The sequence below is a fragment of the Triturus cristatus genome, chromosome 9, assembly GCF_964204655.1.
Source record: "Triturus cristatus chromosome 9, aTriCri1.1, whole genome shotgun sequence".
Lineage (NCBI taxonomy): Eukaryota > Metazoa > Chordata > Amphibia > Caudata > Salamandridae > Triturus > Triturus cristatus.
In genome coordinates this window covers 328127229-328154415 of record NC_140592.1, presented here as the reverse complement: position 1 = coordinate 328154415, position 27187 = coordinate 328127229, and the positions used below count along the sequence as shown (strand labels likewise).

At 46.4% G+C, this 27187-nt stretch overlaps 1 protein-coding gene across 2 annotated transcripts in view; it reads right to left on the bottom strand.

Moving 5' to 3' along the window:
* The window catches only part of LOC146797862 (ubiquitin-like modifier-activating enzyme 1), a 1073449-nt gene that overhangs the window by 95310 nt on the left and 950952 nt on the right, over nucleotides 1-27187 (bottom strand). For both annotated transcript variants that reach the window (XM_085625059.1, XM_085625060.1), the window contains one exon: nucleotides 4768-4859. In XM_085625059.1, coding sequence (XP_085481185.1) covers nucleotides 4768-4859 — 92 coding nt within the window. The remainder of the gene's footprint in view (nucleotides 1-4767; nucleotides 4860-27187) is intronic.

Below are 27187 nucleotides of genomic sequence, written 5' to 3'. Positions count from 1 at the left end.
GGATTTGTGTGGATTGGGGTGGATAGGTTTGGGGCAAATTGGAGCGGGGCTAATTGGAGTGGTGCAGATGTTTGGGGGATTGGAGTGGGGCAGATTGTTTTGGATTGGAGTGGGGAAGATTGTTATGGATTGGAGTGGGCACATTGTTTTGGATTGAATGGGCCAGATTGTATTGCAGTGGGGTAGATTGGTTTGGGGCAGATTGTTTTGGATTGGATTGGAGTGGTGTGGATTGAGGTGGATTGGAGTGGGTTGGATTGGGGAGGGAGTGGGTTGGATTGGATTGGACTGGACTGGACTGGACTGGGGTGAGGCAGATTGGATTGGAGTGGGGTAGATTTGCTTGGGCTGGATTGTGGTGGATTGGATTTGGTATGGGGTGGGTTGTGGTGGATTGGGGTGAATTGGGATGTTGTGGGTGGATTGGGGTGAGATGAATTGGATTGGAGCGAATTGGAGTGGGGCGAATTGGATTGCGGTGCATTGGATTGGGGCGGGTAGGAGTGGAGAAGATTGTTTTGGATTAAGAGTGGGTCAGATTGTTTTAGATTGGAGTGGGGTGGATTAGAGTGGAGTATACTGTTTTGGATTGAAGTAAGGAGGGTTGGAGTGGGGCCCATTCGAGTGGGGCAATTTGTTTTGGATTGGAGTGGGGCTGATAGGAGTGGAATGGATTGGGGTGGGGCAGATTGTTTTGAATTGCAGTGGGGCAGATTGGAGTGGGACGGATTAGAGTCTGGCAGATTGGAGTGGGGCAGATTGTTTTGGACTCGAGTGGGGCAGATAGGTGTGGGACAGATTGTTTTAGGTTGAAGTGGGGCAGATTGGAGTAGGGCGGACTGTTTTGGATTGGAGTGGGGAAGACTGTTTTGGATTGAAGTGGGGAAGGTTGGAGTAGGGTGGATTGTTTTGGAGTAGGGCAGATTGTTTGGATTGGAGTGGGGCAGATTGTTCTGGATTGGAGTGGGGCACACTGAAGTGCGGAAGATTGGAGCGTCGTAGATTGCTTTGGATCGGAATGGGGCAGATTGTTTTGGATTGGGAGTGGGGTGGGAGGATTGGGGTGAGTTAGGAGTATTGGAGGGTGGTGGACTGGAGTATGGTGGATTGAACTGGTCTGGATTATATGGAGTGAGGTGAGGTGGGGTGGATTGAAGTGGAGTGTTTTGGGGTGTAATGCACAATTATGTGTTAAAGCATCACTTCAGAAATTACACATAAGAAAGAAACAATGTTGCATTGCAATACGATAATCCACATCCTTTGAGATCAGCGTTCACAAGCGAATACAAAAGAAAACATGAGTGCAAAGTAAGAAAAGACTTCGCAAAATAAAAGAAAGTTAACTATAGAAAATAAATATTTGCAATTTTGTTTATCCTGCTTGGCACCTTTTGCCAGTAACATTCCTTCTATTTGCACGGCACTAAACGTTAAACAGAACAAAACTGTACCTCAATCAGGAGCAGCGGACGTGCACTGATTAAGTTGAATCAATCAGTGCTTGGTCCCTGCTCCATAGAGAGGAACGGAATGCTAGGCCTGCCTAGATGAATTATGAGGCTGTAAAGAAGAGTGCTACACAAGCCAACAAATAGTAAGCAGCACGCGGGCTCCAAGCCATTTTTGTTAACAACAGTGTCTCGTAAGCGAGATGCATGCGCTAGCGCATGCTCTCGAAGGCTTGACCCTAGAAAAGCTGCATTTACTCGGTTCCTGACAGTACATGCCCACATAAAGCACCGCACCTCTCCTAGCTCACATCACTTGAGTATCACCCTCAAACATTAAGAGGCACATGGGCCAAAATAGCAAGGGAGGTCTTTGAAAAAACCGTCTACATTGCTCTTACAACAGACCGGTGGATCAGATTTCCATGGCGGAGGTACTGAAGATTAAGATAAGTGTATCTTCCTTTTACTATCAGGCATGTGCAACCCGTAGGTGTCCACAAAGAAGATGAAAGTCTTCAGAACTCAAGAGATTTAAAAGAGCAACAGCAACTCTCGTATGTGAGTCTCTGTTAAAGACAATGGGAGTGATTGAGGTAGGTCAGGCTTTAGTTTGTGCACAGCAATGAGTGAGACCGGAGGTGTCTATGCCCAAAATTCTGCCTCAATTAACCCACTTATTCCATGGGCGTCGATTCACCAAAATGCATGGGGAAGCAGAAGTGACATCATAGATCCTTTGACCTTAATGATGACATCATATGACCTTTGACCCTGCATCGTCCCAAGAAGTGATGTCACATAACCTTCATCCTGATGGCATCACAATAATTAACACTGCTGAAGTTTCATAATTAATATTATATATTATTCTAGGAAAGAACAAAGAGTGGGTGTTTTACTTCCCTGTGACAATTTGTTTGAAAAAGAAATGGGCGTTACAAGTGCATTTTAATGCACAATTTTCAGATAAATTTGCAAAAAAGCCATTGGCTCTAAAAAACACTCACTAAATATTCAGGTGTTTCATGGTGTGCCAAGATACTGAAACCTGACAGTCCCCATGAGTTCACCCAATTATGTTTTTAAAATGTCCTACGAGTGCCCCCTTATGTAAACAATCACCTCCATTGTTAGGACTAGCAGTTTGTCATGGTGGCCCCTTTTGCCCAAACATTACATACAATATGCCAGTGCCAGAAGGTTCCCAATACTGCTTCTCTTGCACTATAGAGGTTCCTTATGTCAAAGCTTATGTCTAATATGTTAAGGATCACATTTTGTCATGGATGGCCCCATGAACTTGCCATAGCTGTCTTCCCATATGCCAAGAGTTTCCTCCAATGTGTCATCACCAGCAATTCTGCACAGGTGCCGACTATGCCAAGAATTTCTTCCAAGAGGCCAGCCATTTTCTCATGGGTGCTCCATGTCAGAATTTACCTACAGAGTGCCTGCTGTAGCATTTTCCCAAGGGTATCCCATACGCAACTACTGCCTACAGTATTCCAGTGCTAACATTTAGTCAAGGGGGCTTCTATGATACAAGACGCATGCCAGGTCCAACAGCAGATCTGCAAGCATACCAACACATTCACCTATTCACACTCATTCTATCATTAGCACTGACTTGCACTCATTCATTTTCAACTACTCTCATGAACTCACTGTCATCCTGAATCACTCATTCGCACTCACTCACTCTTACTCTGGCTCACTTATATTTACTCACTCATGTTGACACACACACATCCACGATCCCATATACAAACATACATGCTCACACATATACCTACTCTCTCATCCAAACTCACGCTCACCCACATGCACGCACAACATACATTAAAACCATTTTCTTTTTCTTATCTAAGATGACAGTGAAGGTCCAGATCTTGCTGTTCCACTTTTTTATTACACTACTAGTGAATACTAAACTATTATTCTCTATTAATGTAATAAAAATGAGCAGAAAAGGAGGTTAGAGCCTGACTCTGATAATTCGAGACACCCCTGTGTTCCTGGTACAGATTTTGCCACCTTAGAGGCCAGAGGGGTAGCAAGTGACAAACTAGGGATCGCAACTGCGACCTCTGGCGACCCTTAAATGATGTCCATGAGTATTCCTAAGAGAGCAGGAAAGGAGTCCTCAGTAAAATAGAAGGAGCTAGGCTTGATATGTTATTACGATCTGTGTAGGGCCCAATTGACCATAGAATGTCATTACATCTTTGGGTTCTGTTCCTGTAGTAGGACCTCCAGTAGGCCATGAGTTATCAGAATATACCGCTATAACACGTGGGAGCACGTGTTCGTCCTATAATATATTGCATTTTAATATTATAGGAGCGTCCTGGTGTCAGAATGCGTCTATAATGAGAACATTATGCATCCAGTCACTTATAATGAGCTATTACACGTCACTAGTGATGTCACAGTGCTCCTAGCTTGCAGGAAGTTGGTGTGCATGACCCCAAGCACTGTTTGTGTAGCAACGGTAGCTTTCAAAATACACTGTCACATCACAAAGACAGTGCTTGGGGCCGAGTTTTAACTTCCCTCATTGCCTCTTGGAAGTAATGCAGACAAAGACAGCCGGCAGGAATGTGGGGAGCTGCTACATCTATGAAACGAAAACCATTTATTTCATGGGTGGAGGCTGAAGAAACGTCGTTTGCTCCTCTGTCACCCCTTAAAGTAGTAGATTTTGTTTATTGGATGGGCCAGTGCTGCTCATTTCAGAAGGCTGTCTATGCACAGCTGTTAAAGGGCCCACATCATGTGTTACACCATCAGTAATGCCTGTCTTTGTTGCCTGCTGCAGATTGCAATCTGGGACATGTAGTTTTGTTTCAAAATTGAAAATCCAAACAAACAAAGTTCTATGGGCTAAAAAGGCAGGACCATAAGATGGTGTCACACATAAGACACTTGTTAGTCATTTAGTGTGTTTTTAGAAGCAGGGGGTATATTATATGGGAGAAAATACACCCTTACTATACATTAGAATGATATCTCAAGTCACCTCGGAGTTCCATGACCAATAAAGGCACTCAGCCTGCGGCCTCATGCCTCTATGTAGTCCCTGAACTTCTCAGTGACTTGGAATAGTCTTATAATGTATTTTCCCCCCAATTATAATTATTTTTCTGTAGCGTTTATGAGGATCACTTGCTCGCAGGTTTATATGCCTCCACACTCTGGCAGATGATGGGGCTATACGGCTGATGAAGGCTGTGGAAATACTTTAACTTTACTCCGTATATCACTTTCTCAGCCAATCTTGTTTCCTCAATACACAGGGAAACTCACTCCATACCTCTGGCCTAATCTCTCCTTGTGGTTTCTTCCATAATCATACAAGCAGCTTTCATCATAGAGAAGCATGATCACGTCCAGCTGGTGATTGTCCTGAAAGACATGAAATAATTATACATTTGAGAGATTTACTGCTAGTAAATTGCTGTCGTAAAATCCTACTATAATAGCTGTGTCTTGACAACCAACATCTATAGCCAATAAAATGTAATATAATAATAACTTGTTTTTAGGTATGGAATGACAGAGCAGCTGTCAAAAATACATTTTGCCTACAATATACTTAAAGGAGGCATTGAGTCCACCTCCTTCAACCCTTGTATTTCTGACCACCCTCTTTCAGCCAATGGCATGGAGGTTGTCAATCACATCTTGACTCTATCCAAAAGCCTTCTCATCGATTGCAATTAACTATTAAGGTGTATGTTTTCGCATCCAATGCAATCCTTGCATTGCCACTCTGTCTTCTTCTACTGGCTCTCTCCTATGCGTCTTGCTCTTTGCTTTACCCATCTGATACCACCTCTTGTTTCTCTCTCTCCCTCTTGCTTCATGTGTCTTTCTCATTCCCCAAATCCACCACCCTCTCTACTTCTTTCATCCCTACCCTTCCTATTTCCCCATGTGCTCTTAATTCCACCTGCTTGCCAACCCCTCGTGTTCCCCTCTTTCACCTGTGTTTTTCTCGTTTCTCTATGCCACAATCCCTACTTGCTTGTGACTTCCGTCCCTCCCTCTTCCCTGGTACTATTCCTTCCTCCATCCTACCACCCTCTCTTGTTCCCATACCCTTCATTCTCTCCTGGCAGCTTTTCACTAGTCCAGTCAGAACCAGGTATTATTTTACCTAGAACTAAAACTATAATGAAGTCTCCTTTGCCTTAATTATGATCCTCTTTTTGTTTCAATGTCAAAATAATTGTGTGTGGCAAGGCAGTATTCTTTATAATCTTTGCTTTCCTTTGGTCTTACAGAACATAAAAAAGGACTGTTTGGAAAGCTCATTTGCCATCTCAAGGTTATTTGACAGAAACAAAAACAGGACCGTACCGAAAGCAAGAAAACCTTCAAAATGGACACCCTTTCTATTCTTTGTCAGGTTTTAATGGTTTTCTCTGTATGTGTTAGAACATTTAACCCAACGAAATTGCAATTACCACTGCTTGTTTTATAATGTGCTTCATGGCACACTTGCGCTGATTCTAAATGCTGTAAATAACGTGTCACTAATGCCCAATTTTTGGGGCACTGAATTTATCCATCTTATGTATGCATTGTTAAATCCAAAGCTACACATTTATTTTTGTATTGGGACACACCTCGTTTGAGGTTAACTAAGTGAATTTGATACAAAAAGGTACCGCTTTGGTTTTTTGGGTTAGCAGGAAGTGGCCAAGAGGTTGTTGGTTATTCCCGCTCAATTGCAGCAAGGTGTATTGTTGAGCATTAATTTGGATACGGGTGTTGCAGCCGAGTACACCAGGTCTACAGAGTGTTTTGCTGTGTGTCTTCAACTTTTGTCCTGTTTGGAGCTGATATTTAGAGGAGCCTGTGGTTCACCACCCAGTTGTTGAAGTCTACACCATTGCTGGGCAGTACATAGCAAGGAACTCTCCCAGGTTGGCTTAAATTGTGCAGTTGAGGTCTTGGAATGACAATGATAGTGGTATGCAATGAGCAAAATTAAAAAAAAATACTGTGTTAAAAATATCACCCACAAACTCATCCTTAAACACAACCAAGTTTCCCTTGTCCTCACAAAAACATAGGTTGACATTTCCACGGACCAACTCACACTGAACAAACAAGAGCTAGTTACCAAAAATAAACTCCAGAGAAATGGAGGATTTGCTGCCCTAACCTTCAGAGATCACCTTAGGGTCAAAGAGTGTTAATACAACACGAAAATCCTCCTTCAAGTTCTTGAAACATGTATATTTCTTTCTTTATATAGGCTTTAAATGGCTGCCATGCACATGCTTGCCTGGTGAGGAACCTTAGCACATATTTAATAACACTTTGCACCAGGTTTATGTCACAAAAGAGACGCAAAGCCAGTGCTAAGTGTTGCGATGAGATCCCCTTCCTAATACAAATTATGGTTTGTATTGAAAATTTACCTAAAGTAGCACAAACTAGCACTACTTTGCGTCAAGGGGTAGTACATGGCTGTTCCCATGCAACCATCTTTGGGTTTTGATGCAAATTCTCATCTACAAACATTGTTAGACAGGGATTTGCACAACAAATTATACCTCCTCAAGTCAGTCGCAACAGAAAGCTATTTTTTTTAAACTGGAAGGGCCACAAATTCAATGCTTAACAGTGGGTGTATATAGGCACATGGCAGCCTAAAATGTGCCAGTGCTGGCGGAGAGCAAAACAGCCCCACATCTTGGTAGATACAGCACTGCTTTTTTTCTCATAACGTAACAATGTGCAGCAACTTTGGTTGCTGTGCTGTGTTGTTCTGAACCTTGGCAAATCTCCATCCTTGTTTGAATCCCTGTATCATTAATTCTGGATGGTCAAGCTGCTCCATTATCTGGGATTGACAATAATTCCTGTCCACCACAGTACTACGTTTAATATCCTGCCATGGCACAGATCTAGCTAACTGCTGTGTAAGGCAGTTTAAAATTAAAATATTAATATGGTAGCTGCACCAGGGGTATTGTACTGGCAATATGAGAAGGTATTCAGGTAAAGCTGGAATATGATATCCTACAGCACATGACAAGTACTCTTTTGATGTCATCGATTACGCATACCATCCATACTTTGTCCCTGTCAGGTTCCTTCTTTAGACTTCCGAGAGTGATGCTTCTAAGAACATGTGACCCATGCTAGCTAGAGCCAAGCTCAAGATAATGCACTAGCTGGCCATCTTCCACAAGGGTCTTCGTTCATCATTTATCCAGTCAAACATCTTCCTTTGGGGCTTTTGACCCAGGAACAGTTTCCAACCATGCCCTCAGGCGCATTAAGGTCTTACTCGCGATTGAACAAATTACAGGTTTTTTACCTTGGGTAATGTTCTTTCTGGCAGAGACTCTATCCAACCACAAATACCTCACCTGTTTCCCAGATGGCAGACTGAATCTGGAAACTGATGCCTTTTTACTCCGGAAATGTGCCTGCATAGGTGCCACTTCTGTGCCACACTGTCCATGTGCCCAGATGCAGACCTCCAAAAGCAGATTGGTGTGATCAGTGTGCAGATACCTGGAGTTGGGATATTATTGATGGACAGAGGCCAATCACAGAACCGAGAGGAAGGGAGAGCTGGTGAAAATCTGCAGCTAAATGGAGTCTGTACCAGAAAGAGTGTTACCGAAGGTAAGTAACTTGTTCTTCTGATAGATACTTCTAGCCGCAGATTTCACACCTTTTGAATAGCTACCAAAGCAGTACCTATTTGGAGGTGGGTTTGTGGATGGACTAAAAAAAGAAAGTTCTGAAGGACAGAGTGGGCAAGATGCCCCTCTTGATGAACCTGGCTATCCAGACAATTAGTGCTTAATGAACGTATGGAGAGATGCCCACGTAGCCACCTAACAAATGTCTAGGACAGGGACTCTGCATGCTAATGAAAGTAGCAGCATTGGCCCTGGTAGAATGAGTATGAAGTCCTTCCGGAGGCTGCATTTTAGAAAATGCAGAGAACGATGCAGTGGGAGATGGTTTTCTTCTGCATAGCCTAGCTTCTCTTATGAGAACCCCCACAAAGAGCTGACTGTCCGCCCTGTGATCTTTAATACGATCTATGAAAAAGCACAGCTCTCTTTTTGAGGTAAAAGCAATGGAGTCTCTCATCCTTGTTAGAGGATGAGGGAGAGCCAAGAACACGGATATGGTAATGTTTTGTCCGACGTGAAACAGCTTCACAGTTTCACAGCTTTAGGCAAGAAGGATGCCCATGTCTGTAAAACCAGCTTGTCTGGGAAGAAGATGGTGTACAGCGGATTGACACAGAGCTTGAAAATCACTCACACTCCCCACCAATGTTATGACGATGAGGAACACTGTCTGAGGGTGAGGAACCCCAAGGAACAGCTGTAAAGTGGCCTAAAGGAAGTAAACATCAGAAATGTGCGAACCAAGTTAAGGTCCTACTGTGGCATGACAAAGGGAAAGGGCGGAAACAATGTTGTATACCTTTAAAGAAGTGAATAACAACTGGAGACTTAAGGAGGGCTGATCCAGCAACTGCAAAAAAGCTGAAAGAGCTGAAAGGTACCCCTCAACTGTGGCCAGAGCAATGCCTTGCCAGTCTAGGGATAAAACAAACAAGAAAAAGTCAGATAACATTGTCTATCTGCTGAGTACTGCATGAAGCCAAAAGGTTGGCAGACCTATACAGTTTTTGTCAAGGGACGCCTTCCTTCCAAGATGACATCGACCACCTCTGGAGGAATGTCGAGGGTGTCAAGCTGTCGCTGCTAAATCTCTGAGTATGAAAGTGGAGATTGCGAAAGCTCGGCTGCAGAACCCTGCCCGGCTGCTGCGACAGACGACATATGCTCATGCCCATGGATTTTGGATACCATAATCAACGTACCCAGTCTGGGGCCACAAGGGTGAGTTGGTCCCAGTTGTCCTGATCTTGAGAACTCAGGGCAGCAGTGGTATCAGTGGAAACGCATTCAAGAGCCATGAGTTCCACTTAAAGTGGAGCATGTCTCAGAGAGAGACATGCCTAGTAAACTCCAGCATGCAGAAGTGCTGACATTATTCACTCTTGGCAGTGGTGAACGGCTCAAGCCAAGGATCTTATCTTTATTGAAAAGACCTTGTGCCACCTCTAGGTGTAACTGCCACTTGTGATCTGCTAGGCGCTGATGGCAGAGCTCGTCCGCCCTGGCATTTGATGATCCTGCCAGGTGGTTCACCACCATAAAGAATCCTTTGTGATGAAGCCATTTTCAGAGGCATAATGCCTCCTGGCAGAGGGTCTGTCATCCCACCCTGCACAGTCACTGCAGGCCTTAGAGTCTTGGTTTGACCCCAGCACCACAGTCAAATTTGGTGACAATTTGTCATAGACATTGGTTTGCAGCTGTCCTTACAGGGCTTTAAACCATTCGTTTTGAACAGGAACGTGTCCCTTGCACACTGTGAAATAATTATTTTTTTTTATCGAAATTTGGGTCTCAAAGAGATGAGAGGTAGCTATGGATCCACATCTAGTGGCGCTGAAAAAAAGGAAATGATGTCACTGCTCTGGAGTGGTGCCTATATATACTCTGCACTTCATTTCGGGAGTGGAACAACATCAGTTGAGAGCCACACCGCGCTACCTACTGGTTAGGTACCTTTGAAAGGTTTCTGGATCCAGTCTGACACCTGGGGAATATTCTAAAGGTTAGGAATCTGCAGCTAGGAGTCTCTATCAGAAAAAGATGGCACTGGAATGAAAGAAGCGAGCGTCCATGGCTTCCCCTATACCCGTTTGAGTTGACAAAGTTAGTGAGGGCAGGCACTGGACCTGCTGCACCAGCCAGCCTAAAGCCCAGTCATGTGATAAGATGGGCATACCACTAATGACGAGAAAACCAATAATGATCGTAAACAATGGTCTCTGTCCACACGTTCCTGTTACAATCAGTATTGCAAACCCTGTGCATTTTCTGTTGAGTTACATTTCAAACTTGCACAAAAAAAAACATAAAGAAGTCCTGATTTTCCAAATACTGCTGGACTTGATTTCCATGAAGAGGTTACTTCACCCCAAAGTCCTTAATTGGAGCCACAATCCAGGGCCTGTTAAAACAAGGTTTTGGGGCTACCCCTCAAGACTACATGGTGGTGAGACTGATGTAAGATCTCCCATCTTACGACACACACTAGGATGTCCCTGAGTAACCCCAATATGCAGTTAGGGGGGTCTCTGAGGATCAGAGGGCACACAAACTGTTACTGAAACGAAAGAGGCACGAGAGCTTGCAAGGACAAAGGGAAAACAAGCACTGGTAAAACTGATAGGTCTTGATTGTAAAAATTATTGGCTAACCTAATCAGAAGGTTGCTGGGCATGTGCATACATGGTAGCAGCCAACATGCAGAATTCCCTTTAAAGCAAAAGGAAAATCATTCAAACATGTCTTCCCTATATGCATGTGTCAACACAGCAGCCATCTTTGGATGATACTTCTTTTGCTCCATGAAGTATCATTACAAGATGGTTGCTGTGCATGCACACAAAAGGACAGCCGCCGTCTTTGAATAATTTGAAGAAAATGTATTCAAATATATTGGCCATGTATAGCATGCATTTGTGATGGCCATCTTTTAACTTTATTGTTATATTACCATTCCACAGTCTCATTAAAAATACAATGCATGTGTGGGATGCTTTTTTTTTAGGTCTCGCCTGAGCCAGCGAATGCGTTGCTCTGGCGAGACTTTTAGTGAGTGGGCATTCAAAAATCCGACCACACGCTTTCTGTGTGGCCTCGAGTGTGCGGTTACGCACACAGTTACGAGCAGAGGCGCCATCTGGCTTACCTCTCACGTCATGCGCTCAGCGCATCACTCACGGGCACGCAGAAAGCGTGTGGATGCTGCAGTTGCTTTCACTTTTGCTGCCGCGCCCCCACTCGCTCCGCCCTCTCCGTCTCCTTTTTGAAGACCGCTTGTTCATCCTATGCACGATGTTCTGGTCTTTCGCTTCCTCTTTTCTTCAGCTGCTGCCTTACCTCCTCCGGCTCTAAGACACTGTCTGCTTGTGAAAAATAAATATGGCTCTCCAAAAATAAGTGCGGTGCCCAGACCTGCAACCACCGGCACAAATTAAGCACCACCGGATCAGGACAATCAGATCAGTATTCCTTGCCATGAGCCCATAGCAGTCCCCCTCCTACCTCCTCTCTGCGCCACTGTCTCTCAGCTTCCATTTGCCATATGGGTTGAACAACATTGTGTGGATCTAACAAGCGCGCGCGGCCCGCTGCTCACCAGCCTCACGCGAGCGCTGAAGCGCTGCCTTACCTCCTCCGGCTCTAAGACACTGTCTGCTTGTGAAAAATAAATATGGCTCTCCGAAAATAAGTATGGTGCCCAGACCTGCAACCACCGGCACAAATTAAGCACCACCGGAGCAGGACAATCAGATCAGTATTCCTTGCCATGAGCCCATAGCAGTCCCCCTCCTACCTCCTCTCTGCGCCACTGTCTCTCAGCTTCCATTTGCCATATGGGTTGAACAACATTGTGTGGATCTAACAAGCGAGTGTGGCCCGCCGCTCACCTGCCTCACGCGCGCGTTGAAGCGGAAGAGTGCTTCCCTGACAATTTGAAAGGGAACTTCTCCCAATTTAGACGGAAATGATTGTGCTGAGTTCTACTTAATGTCTCTTCAATTACATCACCGAACAATCCTCAATTACTTAGAGCTCAGTGCCTGCAAGGCGTTTGATTTAAAGTGAATTAAGGGACGCCAGGACAGCCAGTCCGCACTATCAAAGCGTCGCGCGCTATCTGAACAAGAATTGGCATAGCCAATAGGTCTCGCTTTTGGGACCTTATAAGTATTTAGTTATACAGCACAATATCCTTTGTGCAACAACATTAACTGTTGCATGGCTAAACACTTATAAGGCCCCAAAGGCGAGACCTATTGGCTATGCCAATGCTTGTTTTACTTGTAACTGACACTAGTTAACAAATCTCAAAAAGCTTTCCCAAAAAATGTATCCGGCTCCAAATTAGAATGGCAAGTTTTGTATAGATCTGTCTGGAAAGAGGCAGAAATAAACGGAGTGGGACTTGTGCGGGTACGGGGTCACTAAAGTAGTGTTTTTCATTTTAACCCCAGTAAGAAATGTTGCTCTTTGCTACAGTAAACTATTGCATGAAATTAGAATTGTATTCACAGGAGTACTGTTGCTGAGCTTGATGTAAATTCATGCAGTAGTGTTCGAGAAATTAGCATTACAAAAATGTATTGGGTAAGCTTCGAAAGTTTTAAAGTTAGAGATATATGGACTGTGAGTCTGCGAACTGTACTCAAACCTAGGTTCCCAAACAGTTTGTGGTCTCAAATTAAAAAAATATAGAAACTTCCTCGTGAGAGTGAACTTTTTGCTCCGGTCACCAATTTGGGTTCACAGACCTAAAACTAAGTCCACAGGCCTGAAGGCTGTAATTTATGACTGCACTGGTACATTTTTGTGTCCTCCAGGGCAGGCCGGGTGCAAGGCATGGTTACTAAGGTTTAGGAAAAAAAAAACTGAACAGCCATATAAGGGGCCCGGCGAGCATGCCCAAGCCAATGTGGTTGAGCCTAAAAGGAATTATCCCATGACATTAACACGTTATTTAAAAACCCTGACTTATGAATGGTGCAGTTTTTGACAACTTTACAACAACACACAAAACAACCCCAAAAAGATTCTTTTGAGAACCACCCACATTATTCAATAAACAGTTTGTCTCTATTTAGTCCTAGATCCTGTGACCAATCCCGAGGAACATTACCAAAGGTGCTTTGCAGCAGGGGTTACTGTCTGAAGAAGTTGGACTAAGGCCCCTGCCCAAAGGCTGTGCGCTGTACGACATGGGCGCCCATGGCTGATGAGATACAAAGCCAGGCACTGTAGTGCGGTCAACTCCCGCGGAGCATGCTGGATGCATGGCCATGTGCAGCTGGGGCGGCCCCTCATGGTGTGGAAGGCACAGGGCCTGGGCGGAGGCAAGGCCCTTCTGCCATCTCTCCTTTTCTAGAGGTGCCACTGAAAGGGAGGACGGAGAGACTTGCATAGGAGCATTTCGGAATATGAGACGTGAGAAGAAGAGACAATCAAGAGGATGTAGAGGTAAGATGGCGTTGGCAAACAAGATCTTCTGCAACGGCGGAAAAAATGAAAATGATCTGAGAAGTATTCTAAAGCATTGGCCAAAACATCAGCCAACAGCTGCTGCCCACCCCTCTAAGCAGCAGGCCTTGGATCCCGGCCCAGCCCTCATGACTGATGAACAGCTCTCTCTCAGGGACAGCCGTTGCCTTGTCATCTCCCAGAGCGCCTTAAGAGTGGGCGCGACTTCTGGTAGGCAGATTCCTCTGTGAGAACTTCTGGCTCTGGGCACAGACTCTTCTGAGTACACCCACAGAGGGGGGGGGCAAAGAAGGAGGAACTGGCCCTCTACCCAAACACAACACATGTGAGGGGGAAAGCACGAGAGGTCTCTGGGCATCGCCAGAGACCTGGGTGTTCTGTTAGCATATGTTCAAGGCAGTGCTTGAAATGGAAAAATAGAATTGTACTTTGTACCAGAGTACCTGCTTGTTTCTGCGAAGTGCTGGTACTCTCAAATTAAAAGTATTATATTTCTCTTGAGAAGTGCCGGTACTCTCCCTCTCAAAATGAAAAAGTGCTGGTACTCAGTACCCAGAGACGTTTTATGGCATGGGAAAAGTGGGCTATGGCCCAGGGCCCCAGCTTTCAGGGGCCCCCCTGATACAGCCAGCTCTGTAGAAAACCTTGCCCTGATGACCTTTAATAATTATTAAATAGAGGCCTCACATATGCGAAATGGGAGGGTGTCACAGGGATTATTTGCAGTAATATTAGTGAGCTGTTACTGTGTTACAGTATTGAAAACACACCTCACTATCCCTGAATATTTGATGTGAACATATTTAGGAGGAGTGTGCCTGTGCACTGTCAGTGACCTGGTCAAAAGGGCATGAAAGAGCTGAAATTGGATCATAAATTCAAAGCGATTCAGAACGTGGGCCCCCAAACTACATTTGACCCAGGGCCCCCAAAATCCAATGCCCCTGTCAGTCCCAGGCTCCCAACCCATTTTAGGAATGGTTCCAGGGTTCCAAGCTAGCTCTGCTCTGACGCGGTGTAATCCTCGACAAGTTATAAACAGTCTCTGTGTCTATAACAAAACCTTAGGGTTTCGACAAGTGACCGGTCTTCGGCTCCCGAAGCTTTTCAGGGAAAAGACTTGTATGGGCGCGCTCTGCCGACCGCGCGAGGCCACTTGTCACCGTGACGAATCGCTCGCAGCAGCCTCCGAGCAGCAGCATTGTTTCAGTTTTGTTCCACAACAGGTGCTGTGTGCAGGGGTGGGACGAGGGGGCGGTACAGAAAGGGGCGGGCGGCGGCAAGCCCTGCAGGCGAGGCCTTGTCCAGAGCACACGCCACATCTGGAAGGATAACGCATATGGCATTTGAGTCAGTCTAGAAGTTTGTACAAAAACCTAAGATCCAAGATAAAGCGTCTACTAAGATTCTTTAAATCAGAACTATCTATAAATAACGAACCAAAATTGATAGATGATTCGACATTGGTTGATTTGCCAGGTAAACATGGAGTCAGTGTGCATGTTGGTGAGGCTAAAAAAAAAGACTCAAATTACTACATTCGAATTGTAGTGCCTGAATCAGAAACCTCAACCTATGAAAACTAAAAGGCAAATCCGACACTATGTTTGGGCTGCAGGGACAAGAGACACAAAGTGACTGGGTTGGTGAACCTCGGAGTCCTTCACGGCCATAACAAGTCAGGAACTTGCTGTTTTCCCTCAACCCACGCCAGTTTAGAAGGTGGTTTCTTCCAGGTCTCGAACTAGAAAGAGATCCGCCCTCATGTGTTTGAAAGGAGTAAATCTCTGACCATTGCCATGGATCACAAAAAAAAAATTGAACACCCACAAACTCTGGAATTTATGGCCATTTCCCAATTTTCCAGGGTATCGCCTTCCAGGAACACCCACTTCCCGTTCCTACAGCAGGGCTTACATCATGGTGCAACACTTTCATGCATGGGCAATGGGTTTATCAGTAAAAGTTTAAAAGTTCAAATTTTGTGCATTCCTTAAACATGTAAATTTACCAGTTCGCCCATATAAACTGGATGTCATCCTGCAAAAGGATTTGTGAATTGACCCTTGAGAATCTACAGTTTAATCATAATGCACCATCCAGGAAAACGTATATCCACTATTTGCCAAGAGAATGAGGAATACATCAATGAGTAGATTACCCAGCTGAGAGGTTGGTTCCTGCAGAAAAAAGATAGGAGGGCACTATAAGGTAGGTGTTTTTTTTTCTCCCTTCCCTCTGCAATTGCGACTCCCCGCCCCCCCAAAAAACACCCACCTGCGACCCCTCAGCACAGTTCCTCACTTTCCTTCCATTACCAATCAACTCCCAATGTGGCCTCAGTGTGCCCAAAGAGTTCCACACTGAGTCGAGACGAGAGTCAAGGCATGTCCCAGACACGCATGGTGCGTGTCTGGGACACCTCAACCAGAAATCAAAGAGGGAAGGGGGCATTAATTAGCGCAGAGCTAGGGGTGAAACACACTGTTTGTATTTTGCGATATTCCTTGAATCTGGGCAACACATCACTGCCCACCCCTGGCGTTTACATTTGGGGCCATGGCCGCTGTTTGTCTTATTTTAACACTTGCCACATGGCTATGCAGGAACGCCTCCCTTCCTTTGTTATGCAAATCTCTGCGAGTTAACTGGCTTGCCTGTGGAATTTGTCAAGCTGTGCAAAATTAACACTATTCTGAGAATTAACACCACTAAACTTAGGTGTTATTTCAACCGAGAAAAAGGGGAGGGGTGATTAGGTTGTTGATGGGGGAGGGGAATTCAACAAGGGTCGGAGTTACTCATTACTTTGGTAAATGCTTATGTTCCGCTTGGTTTTTAACACAGGATTCTGAGAGTTCATCAGTTCTCAAGTGGTCGCCATTTTGGCAGATAAGGGCAAACAAAGGGGATGGTATTTTTTTTGTCAGGACACCCACCATTCCGGGGTGTCAGTCTTTCAATAACAGCGCAATTAAAAGAGATGGCTGTGGGGGGCGCTGCCTTGGACCTGAAATGCTGCTACTAGTACCTGCGACCCCATAAGGCCGATCGAATTTTTTTTGCAGTTTTATATAACGCGAACTCGACCCTTGGGTATCAGAGCGCCTTACATGAGCACCAGTTGCATTACAGATGGACACATTATTTTTTAGGCACGGGGAGATTAAGTGATTTGCCCAGGATCACAGCATGTTTGAGCCTCCCGCCAGACTCGTAACTGGATTTATTAGCTTCAAAGTCGGCCGCCCTTGCCGTTAAGCCACATTTACCGCCAGCTTGCGGGGAAACGCGATATTTAGCCGAAGAAGGTTGCATCAATGCTTTCGGTTTTGAACGCCCTGCTCAGCCTGACGGGCCTTACTAAGGTAGGCTTCACTGCACAGCAAATGTCAAACTAGCATGTCTTTGATCACGAGGGCGCCTGCTCACATACATTGCTCCAGTGGTGTTATTCGCGCAAAGGTGCCATTTAGCACCAATTTGTAAATTGGGAGTGTATGCAGATTTTCTCCATCTCTTTTCGCAGCTGTCATTGCCAATTTACAGGAGCACAAATAAATGTACACGACTGTCTAAGTAGACACGCACGTGCTCGCATTATTTAGATTATTCGAAATGTTTCTATGTGGATAACTTAGGAACTATACTTGGCGCCGCAAATCAGAAATCATGAACGTTTGCGTTGGACCGCATTGCCTCCTCATCCTTTTCTTCTCCCATTTCTTGCTCTATGAAGAAGAAGCCACTTAGCCACTTCTCAGTCATAATTAGAACTTTACCCCCTTCTCCCTCTTTGCTTTCTATACCCCGTTTACCCGTCTTGACCCCTGCTAACCCGCAAAGGGCAACAGCACCAAAAGGACTTGCTGTTTTTTTGTGTGCCCACGCGAGAATCGTGTATCTTGGGCTGTGGCGGGTTCAGAGTTCAATCATTGTGGGTTCAAGGTACAATGGTCATTATTTTGGTGGCTCATACACAGCCCTCCCTTCATCTGAACTTGCCTTGCTTCTACCATGTCAAGGTTCCAGCAATGACGATGGAAGCACATGGAATGCGAAGCCTATATTGTTGTACTCCAAAGGAGGCCGGAAGTCAGGACCCCAGCCCTACTTGTGTACTCTACATACAGAAGTAACGTACAGTCAGCAGCAGTGGTTTGGTTGGCCCGCTTGCCACTGGTTTCCAGTGAGAGCATTGGAGGAAGTCCTGTGTAACAGAGGCAGCATCCTCTCTATTACTATGCTACATGTTTTGTTGCTGGTGTTATCATTTATTTTTTATTTATTTATTTGAGTTTTATATAGTGCTGGCTAGACCCAGAGGTATCAGAGCACTTTACATGAGATTCCACATTGTTACAAAGTTACATCAGTAACAAGTTACATCTGTTGCTAGGAATATTTAAGGGGCATAGAAGACGGGATAAGTGGAGCGTAGAGGGGTAAGGGGTGTAAGGAAGAAGGGTAAGAGGGAAATAAGGCAGAGAGACAAAGGAAAGTCTACCCAAAGTCCGGCTGGGTAGGTGACGGCCAAGGGGGAAGTCAACAGCCAATCTCCTCTATAGGTAGCAAGGTAGCTCCACTGGGCATTGGCCAAAATGCTAGGTCTCAACGGTCGGTGGCAAGATCACAGGTTCAGTGTCCTGATGGGTGAGCCGGATGGGGGATATACTTGAGGTCTGGACGATGTCCAATTTTGTCCAAGAGTAGTAGCTCATCGTGGTAAAGGACCACTGTGGCGGCCATCTTGGGGTCAGGCAAGGGGTTCTGCCCTTGGTGTTCCATTCGGCCGGACCCCATATTTATCTTTCTCCTTTGTATTCTCAGGGGCCTCAAGGGTAATTTGCGCCGTTCTTTAGGTGTCTCCTGGGCTGTCTCAGTAGGATACTCCTCCTTGCTGCCTATTAGTCGCAATTTTAGGGTCAGAGGTGCAGGAAGAGTACTTATGGTGCCTTCAGCAGGGGCTGAGTGAGAGGTTGCCTCAACACTTTTAGGAGGTTTGTCTGGACACCTGAAACCATACAGGCAGAATCTCCAGGGGCCGGGACTTAAAAGGAAGCCCCAGACACACAAGGGCATCCAGCACTATGGGGCCTATGGGGGAGGGGCCCAACCGTGTGCTCCGTATGAAACAAAGCTTGCTGCACACTTTCACTGGCTGGGGCAGGGCCTCCCTCCCTCTCTCACCTGAATGTTTCATGGGGACCCTCGATGGTTCAGAAGGGGAGCCTCACTCACACTGGACCTGAGGGGCCGCGAAAGTCTCAGTAGCTGCGTCCGGTCGGCATCCCCACTAGCTCAGGTACTCACGCCCCGCAGCTCACTGACTCACCGGGTGCTGGAGCGGGCCGTCTCAGCTCGCAGGAGGCTCGTCTGTTCTCGTTGGTCCAGGGGTCCACAGCTCACGACAGCTCAACTTGATTGGCGATTTCGCTATCAAGTATTGCAGGTAGACAGTGGGGCACCAGCGCTCGCAGCAGCAGTCCGCTAGGGCGCTACTCCCTATGCCGCGAGGTGCGGGGCTGCCGTCTTGTTCAGCAGGGTAAGACCGTGTCTCCATCTCAGGGAGCCACCATCTTTGAGTCGGGCAGCCGTGATCGCCCGTTTCTCAATCCTCCCATATCTCGTGGTCAGCGCCATGCAAACCTGGTGAGTAGCATCAGCCCTCTACTCTCCCAGAGTGAAGATGCGGCAGGCCGCGTCAGGGGTCCTCACGCTGCTGTGAACCCCGTGGGCTGGGGGGGCTCCCCTGGGCAAAATGGCTGTCCGCCTCTCGTCGCCCTCGCCACTCAGGGGTCCCAGTCTGCACCGGCTGCTGCAGCCACGGCTCGCAACAGGTCTCCAGCTCCGACACTGGACCTCGGACGGCCCAGGAAGCCTCAAAGACAACTGCAGATGACCCGCAGGGGAAGGAAGTCCCCTGAGATAATTGCGTCGCCCACGCTAGCTCGGTCTCAGTGGGGGAAAGCCTCGAGCCCGTCTTCCTCCACGAATCACGAGTTCGCAAGCGGGGATCAGCGCAATGAGGACCGCTGAACATCAGGAGCCCAGGTGAGAAGGAGGATCCCGGAAGGATGGCAGAGATCGGGGGGAAATCACCCAAAAGGCGATGCCTGGTCGAGAGCTACCGGCCGGAGCTCCTCACCGGTCGGCCATCTTGGCAATCTATCTTTTGCTTCGCCAATGTTGTATTATGGGCTGTTGATCTGTGGGATATGTGGCGCAGCTGGCCACCTTAAACAACACCAGAGGAGCTAATTATGGTCTTATAAGCAGCCTGGGACTCTTCTAGCTAGCACTGGTTGTTAAATCCATTCCACAGTCCTACAATATCTAAGCTAGAACAGTGGCCTTTCAGTTCATGGATAAACTTTATCTTTTGACCAAGGGTTACATGGATACGCCCAGTCCCGACACCTTAGATCCTATGCTTACTAACCTGACAGGCAGGTAACAGCTCTCACTGAAGATGTTCTCACAGAATTAGTGGATAATTAGTTATAATCTTCCCTGGAGAGATCCTGCGCTGGAAGGAGTTTCTCTCTACAGGCTGTAACCTGTTCAGGGTATGTCTCGCAGTCCGTGGTCAAAGACGTCCAGGCTTTTTCAAAGTCCATGACGACTGATCTCAGTTGCTAGCATACATGGAAACCCAGGATAAATTTATTTTCAATGTTGCTTTTGACACATAAAGGCTTCTAGAATGTCATCTAGGGCAGTCATTGCAGCCCAAAAACAATTACATCTGAGGCACTAAAACGCGGACAGAGCACAGAAGTCCTGGTTGGTTTGCTTGTCTTTGGTGGGTCAGATGTAGTTCAGGGAGGAAGTGGAAGTGCTCTAAGAACCAGAAGTAACAACCCTTTCTTGCTTCTGTTCAGGTATTCAGAGAAATAGAGGAAACCATGCAAGCAGCTTAGGATAGTCGTTATGAACCTTTTCTATTCGTATTGCTTTCAGCTGGGACATTATCTGGGAGTTTCGCCCCGATACTGGACGATACCCCTGAACACACCAAAAGGCACCCTGACTTTGCCGGGATCCAGTACCAGTGGTTCCCGTGGCAGAAGGGTCTAGTGGTGGCTCAGTTGGATTTGTTTTGCAGATGTGGCCAGAGTCAGTATCAGACTACAGGGTGGTGGAATTTGTGGTGTGGTTTGTTCTTACCAGTCAGTTCTCTGTTCTTTACTGGTCCTTTTGTTTTTCCCTCAGCCAGCCTGTGCACTTGAAATGCCTAGGGCGTGCTTGCACTAGGTCTTTTGGTACAGGCACATACAACATTATTGGATTACCTTCCTGGAACTCTGAAGCACCTTTCCTGATGTTGGAGGGGCATCCGCAGTCATCTCCAGTGGTGTCCGGTGCCATTCATTCTTACCACAAGAATCTCCCTCTGAAACCCCACTCCCTTCATCCTCCTCCCGGACGCTTAAGCTTTGGATGAGGAGCAATGTTGATGTCTGCCTCTACTCTTGGATGCGAGACCCCTCAAGAACAGGAAATTTCATCCTGCTGGAGAGATGTGATGGGAGTCTAAAGGGCTCATCAGGTACTTGCCCAGGAGGTCATAGTGGCGGTAGTGGTCTATACAGATGACACAGTGATGAAGGCTTAGCTCAGCTGCCAGTTCCAAGATAGGAAAATGACTCCTGAACAATCTGATGTTTGAGATTTTTGCATTGGGTCAAGCAGGTGTGGTGTCAAAGCAGGCAATCCATATCAGCAGGATTGACATCTCCATAACAGACAGACTGAAAACGGTGATCCCCTCGTCCCAGGAATTTGCCCTGCCAGTACAGCAAGCACTCCGATCATAGACCCGTTTAAGGACAATCATCTTTCTTGTTTTTGTCCAGATTTACAGAACAACAGGTGATGTGGGCTGATGCTCCTTTGAATCCTTGAGTCACCCAGGGTGATCTGACACAGCATTATGGAAAGAATATCGTGAGATACAAATATTGTGTCTGAAATATTGTGATGTAAAAAATATAATCAGTCAAAATATCACAGGTAAGATTATTGTTTTTTTAAATATTTGGGACCAGGGGATGGGGTCCCCAAGGCCCATTCAAGCTCGGGGAGGTGGGCTGTGCGCCCCCTCTTTCTATTGATTTTAGCCTTGCCTTTCCTGTAGCCTACAAAGGCTCGGAGGGCATGTGGCCCTCATCCTTATTTGACATATCTGGCCTCAGGATGATGTGTTCCCTGGGGCTCACAAAGGGTTCGGGGAGGGGGCTCTACTCATCATGCCCCTCACCCATATATATTTTTTTGAAAATGGTGACCGCCATACTCTTGTCCCTCTCCCCATAAATATTTATTAAAAAATTGGCAGCTGCCATTTTTTTTTCTTTTGTATGATCCCGCTGGAGTCATGCGTGATCATGGCAAAAATTGCCCATTCTTTATTTATTTTGGCCCGGGGTTCCCTTTGGGTGCCCCCCACACAGCGCCTAGGGGAGAAGGGTATTTCTCATGTTGCTGGCTGCCCATCAGAACACTTGCAATCAGAACGCTTAATCCTGCGGGATTCTGACTTCTGTGCGACAAAAGTGGCCCAAGGAAAAAAAAATCTTGCTGGGCTAATCAGAACGCTCTATTTTTTAAAACTGGGTTCAAGGGACTCTTGCGAGAGTCCATCGAACCCAACTGTTTAGATATACAAATATTTTGGAACTCTAGGTCCCAGATAGGGGACAATAGATATATTAGGGGTACACATGACCTGCTTCCCAAGGTCGATTTCAGCCCTGGAACCCTTTTCCCGGGCTCTGGCTTTTAAAAAAACTACAAGTGGGAAGGGGGCACACAGCCCCCCTCCCGGGCCGATTTCGGCACAGGGGACCCCACCCCAAGGGCCCGGCAGAAATCAGAAAGGAGGTGGTGGCATGCAGGGCTCCTACCACACTGAAGCAGGCAGGGAAATAGATGAAAAGATTGCTCCCGGCCACAGGGAGCTGAATTGTTAGCTGGGATGGGATTCACGGTGCCAAAATCGACCCAGGGAGGGGATCCCCACAAAATGAGCTTAACCCTGGGGGGATGGGGTCCATGGGCCAAAATTGGCCCGGGGTGGAGGGCTGCATGCCTCCCTCCCCATTAAATATGGTGCCGGGCCTGGAGGGATGGGGTGCCCAGGGCCAAAATCAGCCTGGGGAGGGGTGCCACAGTCCCCTCACCCTGAAATATGTTGCCCGTCCTGGGGGATGGGTCCCCGGGGCCAAAAGTGCTCCAGGGAGGGGGCCTACAGGTTGGTTGCCTTTGGGTGTTGGCCACAGGGCCTGGCCACAAGCCAGGCCTTGTGGCTAACCCTTTCGCCATACGAAGTGTTGGGTTGGTTGCATGCAGGGGTTGGCTGCATGCGGGGTGGCTGGCAGCAGGCCAGGTAGCCAACCCCCCACCATACCTGGGCAAAGGCTGTGCATTGCAGCGATTGCATTAACAAATGTTAATTAAATATTACTTTAAGATTTTTTAAAAAACTAGAAATTCACTGTAAAAAACAAAGGTTGTAGGGGCGTTATAGTTAGGAAATAGCATTAAAAACACTGAACAATACTGAAAAAAACAAAGGTTAAAGAGATGTTATAGATAGGAAATAGAATTTAAAATTTTTTAGAAATTAACTAAAAAACAAAGGGTACAGGGACATTATAGTTAGGTTCAGATATACACACGTAAAACCATAGAAATTCAGCAGTTATAGTTACCTCAAGAAACTATAACTCAGGCCCTAAGGTACCAATAACTCGCACCCTCACCATGTACAGCTAATTACCTCACATATTACATCAGTCATGACATCTTCTATGACATCATTGATAATATCATTGCAACATTTCTTAGTAAATTATTTATGAGAAAACTCTGCATGGCGAGGGCACCTGTCCAGAGATTTGTTTTCCTCCTACCTGGTGTTTTGCCTGGAGAAATGCCAATTCCAATCCCTGTTTTTTCTTTCCTGTGAGAAGTTGGCCTGGCATATGCTGTCCACTAGTTATAGGGGACACCTTGCACCAGTCCAATTCGACTCTTAAGGTGATAGGTTAAAAGACAACCTTTAAAGAAAGCTATCCTAGTGGTAGCTGTGGAGAGCAGCCTTCAGGCTAAGTCTTGACGGAGTGTTAAGCTTATGGTGTTACCATGGATAACCTCTTGAATGACCAAATGAAAGAGTAGTCCACACAGGTATATATTCAAAATATATGTATTTATTCTAAGAACAAATCCCACTAGTCTCTTTATGAGGCTGGAGGTAAAGATACAATTCAATAAAGCATTAATAGTTACAATAAATAGCACTGGTAACATAGGGCCCCAGGGGGAGACCAAACCATATATTAAACAAGCATTTACAATGCAATGGTCTCGGCAATATTATAGGTAGAGCTATTGGTATTGCTCATTATTTTTCTATCATTATTGTATCCCTAAATAAATGGCATTGTCATTTCTATTGGCATTAGCTTTTTTTTTTTTGCATATGTGATACCTATTGCATTAGCAGAGAGAGAGTGAGGTAGTGAGATAGAGAGAGTGAGGTAGTGAGATAGAGAGAGTGAGGTAGTGAGATAGAGAGAGTGAGGTAGTGAGATAGAGAGTGAGATAGAGAGTGAGGTAGATAGAGAGTGAGGTAGTGAGGGAGAGGGATGTTGTGAGCTAGAGAGTGAGGTAGTGATGTTTTGAGAGAGAGAAGTTGTGAGATAGTGAGATAGAGTGGAGTAGTGAGGTAGAGAGAGTTATGTAGTGAGAGAGAGTGAGGTAGTGAAACAGTGATGTAGTGAGGGAGAGGGATGTTGTGAGGTAGTGAGATGTAAGCAGAGTGGTGTTGTGATGTAGTGAGATAGAGAGAGGTAATGAAAGAGCCAGTGAAAGTGAGTTAGTGAGATAGAAAGAGTGAGGTAGAGAGATAGAGAGTGAGCGATGTAGTGAGTTAGAGAGAGAATGAAGTTGTGATATAGAGAGTGAGGTAGTGATCTTTTTAGAGAGAGAAGTAGTGAGATGGTGAGGCAGTGATATAGAGGGGAGTAGTGATGTATAGAGAGTTATGTAGTGAGAGAGAGTGAGGTAGATAGAGAGTGAGGTAGTGAAAGAGTGAGGTAGTGAGAGGTATTTTCTGACGTAGTGAGATAGAAACAGTGAGTGATGTTGTGAGATAGAGAAAGATTGAGGTAGTGAAAGAGAGAGTGAGGTAGTGAGAGAAGTTGTGAGGTATTAAGATAGAAACAGAGTGAGGTAGTGAAGTAGTGAGATAGAGTGAGGTAGTGAAAGAGTGAGTGTAAGTGACTTAGTGTATTTGAGAGAGAGAGTGAGGTAGTGAGATAGAGAGAGTGAATTAGTGAGTTAGAAAGAGAGAGTGAAGTTGTGAGGTAGTGAGAGTGAGGTAGTGAAGTTTTGAGAGAGTGTGTTGTGATATAGTGAGGTAGTGAGAGTGAGATAGAAATAGATAGTGATGTAGTGATACAGAGTGAGGTAGTGAGATAGAGAGAGAGTGAAGTTTTTAAGTAGTGTGTTAGAGTGAGAGATAGTTACTGTGGTAGTGATATTGTGTTGCTGTGAGAAAGAGAGAGTTGAGTAGTGAGTTAGAGAGTGAGGTAAAGAGTTAGTGAGAGAGAGTGTAGTATAGTGAGAGATAGGAGGTAGTGAGAGATAGTGAGGTAGCGAGAGAGAGAGAGTTAGGGAGAGAGAGTGACGTAGTGAGAGCCAACCCCACACACATACAGAACCAGCCTCCTCCCCCGCAGGGCCCGCCCTCTAATTACCACCCCGAGCCGGCCAGTCTCTTAAACCCTCTCTGCACTTCCCCGAGACTCGTAAAAGAGGGGGGGGGGGGCGCGGGACTCGGCCATCACGGGCCTGGCAACGGAGCGCTATCACTGGGGTGAGAGAGAGCCAGGCTCGTGACAGAGACAGGAGAGGTGACGGGACAGGTACAGAGGGAAGTGCGCGAGAGAAAGAGCTGGACCCACAGGCCTCCCAAGAGAAAAAGAGACAGTGATGGACGAGAGAAGCATTAGAGTGGAGGCAGGGAGTTACACATACACGAAAGAGATAGGCGCACTGGACTAGAGATATTAGAGATGAGATGCAGAAATGCGAACAAAAATGTAAGAAACGAGAGAGAACAAGAGTGTTAGATATTGGGGGGGTGGGGGGGGGGAGGGCTGACAAATGCGAGAGGAGAGACAGAACAAGCCATATTACAGAAGAGAGAGTAGGAAATATCAGAGAGGAGTGGGAGACTTACCAGGGGAAATAACGGAGAAATGGAACAAAAATATTAGTGAGGAAGAAGAGATAAAGTATTAAATATGAGCGATGGGAGAAATATTACATCGGAGAGAGAGAAAAACGGACACCTTAGGATCCTATGCGCTCTCCTTGCCGTCACCCCTCCCTCCCTCCCTGCCCTCTAATTACCACCCCGAGCCGGCCAGTCTCTTAAACCCTCTCTGCACTTCCCCGAGACTCGTAAAAGAGGGGGGGGGGGCGCGGGACTCGGCCATCACGGGCCTGGCAACGGAGCGCTATCACTGGGGTGAGAGAGAGCCAGGCTCGTGACAGAGACAGGAGAGGTGACGGGACAGGTACAGAGGGAAGTGCGCGAGAGAAAGAGCTGGACCCACAGGCCTCCCAAGAGAAAAACAAGGGGGAAAGGCGTCCAAGGCACGGTGCGGATCCCTGCTCATCGAAGGGCAGCGCCGCCAACTATACTCACAACAGCACGAAGATCCTCACGGCCAGAGGACAGCAAAACAATGGCGGATGGAAGCTCCGAAACTTTTTCGGATTCGGGGGCGTGTTCCTGCTGTTCTAAAAGGGCGTGGCTAAAAAGTGGAAAGAACAGCAAAAACACGCCCCCGAATCTGAAAAAGACGGAGCCTATTTGGAGGGACGGCTCTCTCCTCCAACGGCGGGCCTCCGTTTAGGAAGCCAGCCAATGGAGGAGAAGCAAAAAGAGAGGCGGGCTAAGGAGCCACTCTAGGAAACATTAAATCTCGACTTCCGGTTCTGCCTTCGGCAGACCGGTAGTCCTCGACCTAAAAAGTGGTATAAGAACCAAGACAATTCTGCAGACAGTGCCTAGGGCACTTAGAGTCGCTGGCCCCTTATGAAACCACCCAAGGTAGTGAGGAAGGGGACCCACGGGAGACGGGTGCAGTGTTTAAACTACAGTTGGGATCCCTATTAAACCCTATGGGAAATGTCACGGTTGGAAATTGCAAGAATCTAGACACTTCTAGCAGGAGTTCGAGTTCAGGAGTTTTAAGTTAAGCTCTTGGAGGGCCCACACCCATGACAGTACCGAGGTACCACTGTTACCTGCCCCAGGGAAGCCGGGTGCATAGGTCGTTTTCGATGTCGGGTCGCGATCTCGTTTTCAAAGGAAAAAGGTGAAGAACTGCTGCTGGCGTGAAGCGTCATCGATGTTGTGCAGATTGAAGATGTAGATCTTGAAGGAAAGGACCTGAAAGCAGAGGGGACAGAGTCTGGGTCACGGCACAGTGACCAGGGAGCTCAGGAGAAAGAGCCCTTCAATGTCGGGTGCTTCCAGGTTGAAGACGGGTTGCTTGGATC